The 12,512-nt window shown below is 43.3% G+C and overlaps 1 protein-coding gene across 1 annotated transcript in view; it reads left to right on the top strand.

Annotated features, from left to right (window-relative positions):
• LOC122541733 (pro-neuregulin-3, membrane-bound isoform-like) overlaps nucleotides 1-12,512 on the top strand; it is a 33,332-nt gene that overhangs the window by 14,682 nt on the left and 6,138 nt on the right. The window contains exons 4-6 of the mRNA XM_043678621.1: nucleotides 3,351-3,453; nucleotides 5,499-5,622; nucleotides 6,697-6,821. Of these exons, the coding sequence (XP_043534556.1) occupies nucleotides 3,351-3,453; nucleotides 5,499-5,622; nucleotides 6,697-6,821 (352 nt within the window). The remainder of the gene's footprint in view (nucleotides 1-3,350; nucleotides 3,454-5,498; nucleotides 5,623-6,696; nucleotides 6,822-12,512) is intronic.

The raw sequence follows: 12,512 nt of genomic DNA, 5'->3' as shown, positions 1-12,512 counted from the left end.
CATTTGAAGAACCTTTCACGCAGGTTATAATTGCTTGTGTAGGCCCTCTCCCGAGAACTAAAAGTGGGAACCAGTACTTGTTCACCATAATGGATGTGTTTACCAGATTTCCGGAGGCAATTCCATTACGGAGTATCGGGGCAAAAAGGGTAGTCGAGGAGTTAGTAGCTTTCTTCACTATGGGCTACCCAGAGAGATTCAGTTAGAACGAGGATCTAACTTTACTGCCAGGCTGTTTAAGGAGGTTATGGATAGCTTAGGTATACAGCACTTTAATCCAGTGCGTATCATTCTGAATCCCAGGGAGATTTAGAAACGTGGCATCAGACCTTGAAGACCATGTTGAGAGCATACTGTCAGGATTACCCGAATGATTGGGACAAAGGTATCCCATTTGTACTGTTTGCCATTAGAGATGCCCCAAATGAGTCTACTCAGTTTACTCCCTTTGAGTAAATATTCAGTCATGAAGTGAGAGGCCCTTTGAAATTAATTAAAGAAAAATTGACAGGACCAAAGGCAGAGATCTCACACTTAGATTATGTATCGGAGGTGAGAGAGAGATTAAATCGAGTAGGTGAATTAGCTAAACAGCATCTAAAGAGGGAACAGTGTAGAATGAAGCAGGTGGCAGATAAAGGCTCTGAGACTCGGACGTTTCCCCGAGGGGATGACATGTTAGTACTGTTACCAGTGACAGGAGATCCCTTCAAAGCCAGGTTTAGTGGTCCCTATCAAATTGAGAAAAAGTTGAGCCAGGTGAACTATCTCAAACATGCCAGATAGGAAAGAAAGATATTGAGTATGTCATGTGAACATGTTGAAAGAACTGGAGAAACAGGTGTTAGTTACTGCCCTGCAGGGTAAGGAATCAAATCCAGAAGATGGGGATTTTGATGTGCCCATAAATTAAAAAATGAAGAAGTCCTTGAGGAGTAGAATAGGTTAGTAAGCTATCTGTCTCAGGAGGATCGAACACAGTTGAAAAATTTATTACTGCAGTACAAGGGCATATGTAAGAATCAGATGGGGAGGACTAATGCTATTGTACACAAAGTCGACATCCAATAAAACAACACCCTTATCGGCTTAATCCTTTCAAAGCCAGACAGGTCCAAATAGAGGTGGAGGCCTTGCTCAATGAGAACATCATTGAACCAAGGCAGAGCAAGTGGAGTTTGCTGATCATCTTGGTTCCCAAACCAGATGGGACTCAATGATTCTGCATGGATTATCGGAAGGTCAACACTATTACAAAATCAGACTCATATCCAATTACTAGATTGGAGGACTGTATCGAGAAAGTCAGACAAACCAGTTGCATCACCAAGTCGGACTTAATGCCTGGTTACTGGCAGGTACCTTTATCAGAGTTGGTGAAAGAAATTTCTGTGTTTGTAACACCAAATGGGCTACATCAGTTTAAAGTTATGCCCTTTGGAAGGAAGAGCACACCCTCCATATCCCAATTAATAGAGTTGTGGCTGGGTTAACAAACTGTACAGTCTATTTGGACGATGTAGTGATCTTTAGTAAGCCCTGGAAAGATCACATGGTACAATTGGCAGAGCTCTTTGAATGACTACAAGAAGCAAAACTGGTAATAAACGTAAATAAAACAGAATTTGCGAACGCAGTGGTGGCATTCTTGAGCCATAACATCGATCATGGAAGGTGGACCCCACGGAACGTAAAGGCAAAGGCCATTGAGGAATTTCCATGACCAACCTCGAAGAAAGAGGTGCTTTGATTCTCAGGACTTCGTGGATTCTATCAGAAGTTTGTTCCAAACTTCAGCAGTGTAGTGGTACCATTAACCAATTTGCTGAAGAACACAAAGTTTCGGTGGACAGAACCATGCCAGGAGAAATTCGACCAATTGAAATCGATATTAACCACTAAACCAGTTGTAGCTACACCAAACCTTTTAAAGTCACCATCGATGTAATTGACATTGGAGTTGGCGCTGTACTCATACAGGAAGATGAAGATAGGATTGAATTGCCAGTTGGTTACTTTTTGAAGAAGATTAACATCCACCAGAGGAAATACTCCACATTCGAAAAGGAACTACTGAGTTTGGTACTGGCCTTACAATATTTTAATGTGTATGTCACGAACAATGTGTAAGAGATGGCTGTGTACACTGACCACAATCTGCTTACATTCTTAGAATGTTTTAAAGATAAGAATATGAGACTATTTCATTGAAGTATTATGTTACAGACATTTAATTTTAACATCATACATGTTACGGGTCTTAAGAATGTAATCGCAGATGCGTTATTGCGGATTTAACTGATAAGAGTTTGGATGAGATTTGTCTTTATTTAATGTTTTATATATATAGGTATATGGGAAGTAGTTAAGGTGAACTTATATTAAGGTTATCAGTATGTTAGGGTAATGTGTTTAAAAACTAGAGAAAAAATGAAGCCATCTTTTCATTATGATGGTTTATTTTTTTCTTAAGGGTTTATGAAGATGTGGGTGTATGGCACCTTTAAGAGAGTTAAAGCAGCAGGACATAACACCAAGTGTTCTCAATAAGGTAACAATATAACACTTGGTCGACCAACTCGATTATCTCGTTGTCTGGAGACAAAAACAAATTCGCATTCAGCCAATTAATTTAAATTATACCCCAAAAAATTTCAAAATCCAATCTGGTTTGAATTGAATATATATTGACAATTTTAAAAGCCAATGACACAATCAGATACTTTGGAGGTATAAGACTGGGGAAAATTGAACAGTTGAGAGGAGAACTGTCAGGCCCAGCCTGTAAACAGACCGCCTGAAAATAGCTCTCTTAAAAGTACCTTTTCTGTGATGCAGAAATTCCTAAGAAGAAGGAAAGAAGACACAGGAAGATCTGAATAGAAGAATGAAAGCTGCTTGGCTTTGAGATAAGAAGTGTTGTTTTGTAAATCTTAATTGGGAGTTTTATCAGACTGGTATTATAGAAGGGAATGATATAGGTTAGAGAAAGAAATTGTAAATAGTGGTTAGTTAATTATTCTCTGTTATACTTTAAGAAATAAAGTTGTTGATTTTTACTTTAAATAGTTCTTGGCCACATGATGTTTTTACAGATGGCTGCACAAGATAAATCTTTTCTATGTTGCTGGTTTTAACTTTAGAAGGAGGGTTTACCCCAAGTTGTAACAATATGGACATGCAAAACACTCCTTACCATGACTATTTACATGTGTGAACCAAGACTTGCACATACTGTCTGATGCAAATGCATGAGAAAGTACATGTCGATGTTATTTGGTGCATTCCCATGACATCAATGGAAAGCTATTGTAACCATTTTGATTGTTTCTGTCTACTTCTGTTCACAGAGAGTGAGGATATTTACCAGAGACAGATTATGTCTATAACCTGCATCACGATTGGATTAAGTGTGGTCGGGATGCTCTGTGTGGTTCTGTACTTCAAAACAAAGTAAGGCTACTGCCTTTGAATTGATAATTCAACACTTTGGGTGTGATATCCCAACAGAATCACATTCCTTATTAAGCTGTATATGTGTTTGTGATTGTTCAGTGTGTGTAATTGACCTAAATCAGGCATTTATGACTTCAAATTTCACATTAAAGACTTGAACACAAAATCTAGGACATCCCTCTCAAGGCAGTACTGAGGGAGTGCTGCACTGTCGGAGGGTCAGTGCTGAGGGAGTGCCGCACTATCAGAGGGTCAGTGCTGAGGGAGTGCTGCACTGTCAGAGGGTCAGTCCCGCGGGAGTGCCGCACTGTCGGAGGGTCAGTGCTGAGGGAGTGCTGCACTGTCAGAGGGTCATTGCCAAGGGAGTGCTACACTGTCAGAGGGTCAGTCCTGAGGGAGTGCCCACTGTCGGAGGGTCAGTGCCGAGGAAGTGCCGCACTGTCACAGGATCAGTGCTGTGGGAGTGCCACACTATCGGAGGGTCAGTGCTGAGGGAGTGCTACATTGTCGGAGGGTCAGTATTAAGGGAGTTCCGCACTGTCAGAGGATCTGTGCTGAGGGAGTGGGCACTGTCGGAGGGTCAGTGCTGAGGGAGTGGGCACTGTCGGAGGGTCAGTGCTGAGGGAGTGCCGCACTGTCGGAGGGTCAGTGCTAAAGGAGTACCACACTGTCAGAGGGTCAGTGCTGAGGGAGTGCCGCACTGTCGGAGAGTCAGTGCTGAGGGAGTTCCGCACTGTCGGAGGGTCAGTGCCGAGGGAGTGCCCCATTGTCAGAGGGTCAATGCTAAGGGAGTGCCGCACTGTCAGAGGGTCAGTGCTGAGGGAGTGCCGCACTGTCAGAGGGTTAGTGCTGAGGCAGAGCTGCTGAAAGTGCATTATTTTGATGAGGTGTTAAATGAAGATCCCTCCTCTCTGCCCGTTGAGCTCAGTGTCCTGGAGCAGTATTTAATGGCACACCAATTTCTGCTCAGAGTGATTTGTTTTTTATTATGGTGAAGCTGTTTGTGGGATCTTGCTTTGTGCTAATCAGCTGCTTGGCTTCCTGCAATACTATTGTAACTGTAACAGCATTTGATTGGCTCTGAAATACACTTCTGGGACATCCTGGGGCCCAATCCAAATTGCTGTCTCCAACACTATCCCATCCACCCCAAAAATAAGTAGCCGTTTAACACAAGCTGCACCAGACACCGTCTCCATCTCTGGCCTTCCTGCTTGATGGATCATGGGGAGTTCTCTCAAACTGAAGGCACTGTACCAGGTACTGAGGGGACAGGCGGATAGCAGAGTTCAGTACACAGATTGGCTAATACCAGGGCTCATAGGTACCCAAGGGGAAAGTCCTAGGAGACAGGAGTAACATATACCCAGAGAAGCAGGGAACAGGGGTTGGAGGACCTAAAGCTTTTATGACTGTTTCCACCTGGAACGTGTCTTTCTGAAGTTCTTCCACCTTCTGTCGCTCCCCACTCCCACAGACAGACTGATTCATTTACCTTTCACCAGTGTGACTTGTACAACAACAGCAACTTAGATTTGTATAGCACCTTTAATGTGATCCCAAGGTCTTCCCAGGATCCACTGGGAGTGATTAGGTCAGATGTACGAAAAGCCTGATCAGAGGGGTAAGTCTCACTGAGTGTTTATAGGAGGAAGGTGAGGCAGAGAAGGAATTTCAGAGCTTAGCCCCAGACAGCCAGCGTAGAGAAATTAAAATTGAGGAAAAACAAGACACCGGATCTCAGTATATTATGGGGCTGAAAGAGATTACAGAGATAGGGAGGGGTGAAGCCATGGAAGAATTTGAAAGCAAGATGAGAATTTTAAAAACCAGGTGTTGCTTGTCAGGGGCCACTGTTAGTCGGTGAGTACAGGAGTGATGGGGAACAGGACTGGCTGGGAGTTAAAGCACAGGGGAACAGCTCCGGATGATATCAGGTAGAGAGTGTAGCACGTGGATTTGTAGCATCCACTACAAACAGGATTTTCTTGTTAAAGATCATTGTGTGACAATAAAATCTGTTTTGTCTTCTGTTCTCATAGAAAACAAAGACAAAAACTGCGTGATCAGGCAAAGGAGATTCGCTTTGGGAAGAGTTACAGTCTGAATACTTCGGAACTGTCTACTGCCAATAATCCCCAACAAAATGTGCTACAGCTGGAAAATGTAAGCAAGCATTCACTGTGTAGAAGACAGCTTCTGAGAGAGGATGGCTCTCCAATTGATCAAAGAGATTTAATAGGATCGATCACCATCACCTGTAGTCAGTTAATGCAAGGATATTCTGTAAGCTGACCTTCTATCCTGGCTTCAGGGAGGCTGTCATTGCTGATTAAAGTTCGGAAGAAGGGTCACTGGACCCGAAACGTTAACTCTGCTTTCTCTTTACAAATGCTGCAAGGCCTGCTGAGTTTTTTCTGTTTTTGTTGCAATTTGAAGTTGTTGTACAGAACAGTCAGTACCTGAAAGGGTTAACTGACAACACAACATAAGCTCCATCCATTCGGACATAAGGCTGTTCCTGAGAGGAACTAAAGGGCCTTCCTCAGTGTTTGCAGGGTGTCTTTAGTTCCAGTGCTAAGTCCATGCACTTAACAGCAATATGTATTTACTCTTCAATTGAATCAGATATCTCACAAGAGTCAACATGCATCTCAGGTGCAGCATAACTAGCTCTGACCTGAGAAACATATTTACGGTTTGTCATTATTAAGCCTATCCTGTACCGAAGACTTTTGGTTGACATCCTTTCCACATGGTGTCAGTAACTTAGATGAAGACCAATAAAAAGGTGGTGGGCAGTGACTATGTAAAGCCTCTCAGTCACACCATTATCACATGATAGCAGTATGTAGCCTCCACATTAATATAAACTGCATCTCCCCCTCTGTAGAGCACTGAGACATGAAGGTTGAGAACTGGAACACAAAGCTTACATCATTGCAATATTCCTGGAAGTGAGTGCAATGAAAATGGGCCTCACTCAAGCAGCAGAGTCATCTCAGCCAGAGTTCACTTTCACGGGTGCAAGTAGATGTAAAGATTTAAAAGATTGGATAAAAGGATTATAGGGAGAGGCATTAGGTTCTGTCACCCGTAGCTGAAAAAGTAGCAAGTGGCAGCTTATTCTGGGTGTGCTGATGGATTTCCCCTTCATGCATCAGCAACTCTCCCACAATTTGTGGCCATTGGGTAAATGACTCTGACAATTTGAGGTGGTGGTGATGTTTTATTTTTCAGTTCACAAAATCCGACAGTAGTATTGATGGGAGAAGATGCAAAGTTCTGGAATCAAAGTTTTCAGGTGCTGGATCATCGCCGAGCACCACACCATCAATGAGTAACCCGATTGGAAAGCAGCAAAGGTAAAGTCATGTTCAAACCAGGTTTAACTCATTATGTTGAAATGAAATTTAATTATATGACTGATTTTATCAAATAAAGCTCCATCTACACTGTCCCCATCAAACCATCCCAGGACAGGGACAGCACAGGATTAGATACAGAGTAAAGATTCACCTCTGCCTAACCCCACGCTGTCCCTGTCCTGGATGAGTTTAATGGGGCAGAGACAGCACGGGATAAGATACAGAGTAAAGCCACCTCGACACTGTTCTCCCATCGAATACTTCCGGGACAGGTACAGCATGGGGCTTTTGATGCAGATTATACATAGCTGCATATGAGGGCAATTTTGTATCAGTCTTGATCAAGGTTCAAGACTAATTTCCACCTTTTGTCAGTTGTTATCAGAAATGTGTGATTAGAGAAAGAGATAGAAAGGAGGAAGGTTAAGAGCCACCTTACAGGCACAGTCTGTTTCTTGTATTGAGAGGCTGCATCAGAATCTGGGACAGTACTGAGCCTGGGTGAGGGTGATGGTCATGCAATCATAGACCATAGACCAGGCTCTTTGGCCTATCGAGTCTGCTCCACCATTCTATCATGGCTGATATGTTTCTCAACCCTATTCTCCTGCCTTCTCCCAGTAACCTTTGAACTCTTACTATTCAAGAATCTATCTCTGTCTTAAATACACTCAATGACTTGGCTTCCACAGCCCTCTGCAGCAATGAGTTCCACAGACTCCCCACCCTCTGGCTGAAGAAATTCCTCCTCATCTCCGTTCTAAAGGGTTGGCCCTTCACTCTGAGGCTGTGCCCTCAGGTCCTCGTCTCTCTGTGAGTGGAAGCATCTATCCAGTATATCCTCAAGGGATTCTGTAAGCATCAATGAGATCTCCCCTTGTCCTTCCAAACTCCATTGAGTAGAGACCCAGACTGCTCCTTATGTGCCATGCCTCTCATCCCTGGGATCATTCCTGTAAACCTCCTCTGGACTCCCTTCTAACACCAGCACATCCTTCCTTAGATACAGATCCCAAAACTGCTCACAATATTCTGAATACAATCTGACTAGAATCTTACACAGCCTCAGCCCTGCTCTTGTATTTTAGCCTTCTCAAAATGAATGCCAACATTTCATTTGCCTTTCTAACTATGAACTGAACCTGCATATTAACTTTAAGAGAATCCAGAATGAACACTCCTAAGTCCCTTTGTGCTTTTCTAAGCCTTTCCCTATTTAGACAATAGTCCATGCCTCTGTTCTTCCTATCAAACTGCATGACCTCACACTTTCCCACATTGTGTTCCATCTGCCACTTCTTTGCCCCCGTCGTAACCTGTCCAAGTCTTTCTGCAGCCTCTCCACCACTTCAACTCTACTTGCCCCCGCATCTATCTTTATGTTATCTGCAAACTTAGGAAACATTGCCCTCAGTTCCTTTATCCAAAACCCACCAAAACCTCTAAAACCCCTCTCCATGTCATGCTACTCAACAGCATCTCAGTCCCTCTTCCCAAATTCTGCACTGACATCCTCCTTCTCCAAAGTGAAGACAGATGAGAAGTACTTGTTCATCACTTTCCTGATGTCCCCTGTCTCCATGCACAAATTGCCCCCTCAGTCCCACATGGGCTCTATTCTTTCTTTGGTTATCTTCTTCACATAGAACAAAGAATAAAGAACATTACAGCACTGGAACTGGCCCTTCAACCCTTCAACCCTGCGCAAATCCAGATTCTCCATCTAAACCTGTCACCTATTTTCTAAGGATCTGTATCCCTCTGTTCCCTGCCCACTCGTGTATCTGTCTAGTACATCTTAAATGACACTATCGTTCCCGCCCCTACCATCTCCACTGGCCATGAATTCCAGCCTCTGTGTGGAGAACTTTCCACATATATCTCCCCTAAACATTTCCTCTCTCACCTTGAATTATGAGGGACTCAACACCTCATAATTGAGTCCTCCACTCTGGGGAAAAAGCTTCTTGCTATCCACCCTGTCTATACCACTCATGATTTTGTAGGCCTCAATCCTAATCTACTCGACCTCTCTTCATAGCTAGCACCCTCCATACCAGGCAACACTCTGGTGAACCTCCTCTGCACCCTCTCCAGAGTGTCCGCATCCTTTTGGTAATGTGGGGAACAGAACTGTATGCAGTATTCCAAATGTGGCTGAACCAAAGTCTTATACAACTGTAACAAGACCCGCCAACTTTTGTACTCAATACCCCGTCCAATGAAGGAAAGCATGCCGTATGCCTTCTTGACCACTCTACTGACCAGTATTGCCACCTTCAGGGAACAATGGACCTGAACACCCAGATCTCTCTGTATGTCAATTTCCCCCAGGACCTTTCCATTTACTATATACCCACATTGAAACCCACATTGTTAACTGACAGAGTTAGCAGTTACTGCCTTTGCTGTTGAATTCATGTATCGCTGGACATTGTAGTGTGTCTGGGAAAATTAAAAACAGTGAAATTCACAACTGATCTTGGAGGAACCTGTTGGGAGAGTTCACAGCACGGAAGCAGATAAGTAGATGTTTTAAGCATGGCCTTAAAATAAGTCAGCAGTAGTGAGTAGAGTGGACTCTTTCTTGATTATATGTTTTATTGAGCAATGTCTCTAGATTAAACTTAAAATATAAGGCATAAGTATTGAGTTAGCCTGGAGCAGTGTTTTGTAGAGGAGTAATTTGGTGCTATTTTCTGGGTCTGCAGATTGGAAGAAGCAAAAATGGCCCTTAGTAGAGTGATGTGCTCTTCTTGTCGAATGTGGGAGTTTAGGGAGAGTTTACGAGTTACTGAGGATTCTTTCTGCAATAAATGCCGTTGGTTGCGAATCCTATCAGATCGAATGGATCAGTTGGAGAGGCAGTTAGAGGCAATGAGGAATTTACAAGAGCAAGGGGATATGATGGATGGCAGTTATAGGAAAGGGGGAAAGTCTCAGACATAATCACATAAATGGGTTAACTCCAGGAAAGGTAAGAGAGGTAGACAGGTAGTGCAGGAGTCTTTTGTAGTTATCCCCCATCTCAAACAAGTATGCTGTTTTGGAAAATGGAAGGGGTAATGGATTCTCAGGGGAATGTAGCACCAACAGCCAAGTTTCTGGTATTGAGACTGGCTCCAATGTAATGAGAGGTACGTTGGGTTCCAAGCGATCAATTGTGCTAGAGGATTGTCTAGACTGAGGTACAGACAGACGTTTCTGTGGCCAGCAGCGAAAAATCACAATGTTATGTTGCTTCCCTGGTGCCAGGATCAAGAATGTCTCAGAGAGGATGCAGAATGTTCTCACGGGGGAGAGGGGCCAGCAAGAGGTCATTGTCCAAATTGGAACCAATGACATCGGCAGGGAAAAGGTTGAGATTTTGAAGGGTGATTACAGAGAGTTAGGCAGGGATTTAAAAAGGAGGTCCTTGAGATGAGTAATATTTGGATTACTCCCGGTGCTATGACCTTGTGAGGGCAGGAATACGAGGATAGAGCAGATGAATGCATGGCTGAGGAGCTGGTGTATGGGAGAAGGATTCACATTTTTGAGGTAAAAGTGACCTATACAAGAGGGATGGATTGCACCTAAATTGGAAGGGGAGTAACAGGGAGATTTGCTAGAGCTGCTCAGGAGGATTTAAACTTGTAAGGTGGGGTGGTGGGACCCAGGGAGATAGTGAGGAAAGATTTCAATCTCAGACTGGTACGGTTGAGAACAGAAGTGAGTCAAACAGTCAGGGCAGGTAGGGACAAAGCAGAGAACAAAGTGGGACCAATAAATTAAACTGCATTTATTTCAATGCAAGGGGCCTAACAGGGAAGGCAGATGAACTCAGGGCATGGTTAGGAACATGGGACTGGGATATCATAGCAATTGCTCAGGGATGGGCAGGACTGGCAGCTTAATGTTCCAGGATACAAATGCTACAGGAAGGGCAGAAAGGGAGGCAAGAGAGGATGGGGACTGGTGTTTTTGATAAGGGATAGCATTACAGCTATATTGAGGGAGGATGTTCCCGGAAATACATCCAGGGAAGGTATTTGGGTGGAACTGAGAAATAAGAAAGGGATAATCACCTTATTGGGATTGTATTATCGATCCCTAATAGTCAGAGGAAAATTGAGAAACAAATTTGTAAGGAGATCTCAGTAATCTGTAAGAATAATAGGGTGGTTATGGTAGGGGATTTTAACTTTCCAAACATAGACTGGGACTGCCATAGTGTTAAGGGTTTAGATGGAGAGGAATTTGTTATGTGTGTACAAGAAAATTTCTGATTCAGTATATGGATGTACCTACTAGAGAAGCTGCAAAACTTGACCTACTCTTGGGAAATAAGGCAGGGCAGGTGACTGAGGTGTCACTTTGGGGCCAGCGACCATAATTCTATTAGTTTTAAAATAGTGATGGAAAAGGAAAGACCAGATCTAAAAGTTGAAGTTCTAAATTGGAGAAAGACCAATTTTGATGATATCAAGCAAGAACTTTTGAAAGCTGATTGGAGGCAGATGTTCTCAGGTAAAGGGACGGTTGGAAAATGGGAAGCCTTCAGAAATGAGATAACGAGAATCCAGAGAAAGTATATTTCTGTTCGGCTGAAAGGGAAGGCTGGTAGGTGTAGGGAATGCTGGATGACTAAAGAAATTGAGGTTTTGGTTAAGACAAAGAAGGAAGCATATGTCAGGTATAGACAGGATAGATCGAGTGAATCCTTAGAGTATAAAGGAAGTAGGAGTATACTTAAAGGAGAAATCAGGCAGGCAAAACAGGGACATGAGATGGTTTTGGCAAATAGAGTTAAGGAGAATCCAAAGGGTTTTTCAAAATACATTAAGGACAAAAGGGTAACTAGGGAAAGAACAGGGCCCCTCAAAGATCAGCAAGGCGGTAGGAGGTGAGCAGATACTAAACGAGTATTTTGCATCAGTATTTACTGTAGAAAAGGATATGGAAGATATAGACTGTAGGGAAATAGATGGTGACAACTTGAAAAATGCCCATATTACAGAGAAGGAAGTGCTGGATGTCTTGAAACGCATAAAGGTGGATAAATCCCCAGGACCTGTATCCTGGAATTCTGTGGGAAGCGAGGGAAGTGATTGCTGGTCCTCTTGCTGAGATATTTGATTCATGAATAGTCACAGGTGAGGTGCTGGAAGACTGGAGGTTGGCAAATGTGGTGCCACTGTTTAAGAAGGGCGGTAAAGACAAGTCAGGAAACTATACACCGTTGAGCCTGACCTCAGTGGTGGGCAAGTTGTTGGAGGGAATCCTGAGGTACAGATGCACATGTATTTGGAAAGGCAAGGACTGATTAGGGATAGTCACTATGGCTTTATGCATGGGAAATCATGTCACACAAACTTGATTGAGTTTTTTGAAGAAGTAACAAAGATTGATGAGGGCAGAGCAGTAGATGTGATCTATATGGACTTCAGTAAGGCGTTTGACAAGGTTCCCCATGGGAGACTGATTAGCAAGGTTAGATCTCATGGAATACAGGGAGAACTAGCCATTTGGATACAGAACTGGCTCAAAGGTAGAAGTCAGAGAGTGATGGTGGAAGGTTGTTTTTCAGACTGGAGGCCTGTGACCAGTGGAGTGCCACAAGGATCGATGTTGTGTCCTCTACTTTTTGTCATTTACATAAATGATTTGGATGCGAGCACAAGAGGTACAGTTAGTAAGTTTGCAGAT

The sequence above is a fragment of the Chiloscyllium plagiosum genome, chromosome 38 (assembly GCF_004010195.1).
Source record: "Chiloscyllium plagiosum isolate BGI_BamShark_2017 chromosome 38, ASM401019v2, whole genome shotgun sequence".
NCBI classification, from domain to species: Eukaryota; Metazoa; Chordata; class Chondrichthyes; order Orectolobiformes; family Hemiscylliidae; genus Chiloscyllium; species Chiloscyllium plagiosum.
Note: the sequence above shows the minus strand (reverse complement) of the source record. Positions and strands in the feature narration are given on the sequence as shown.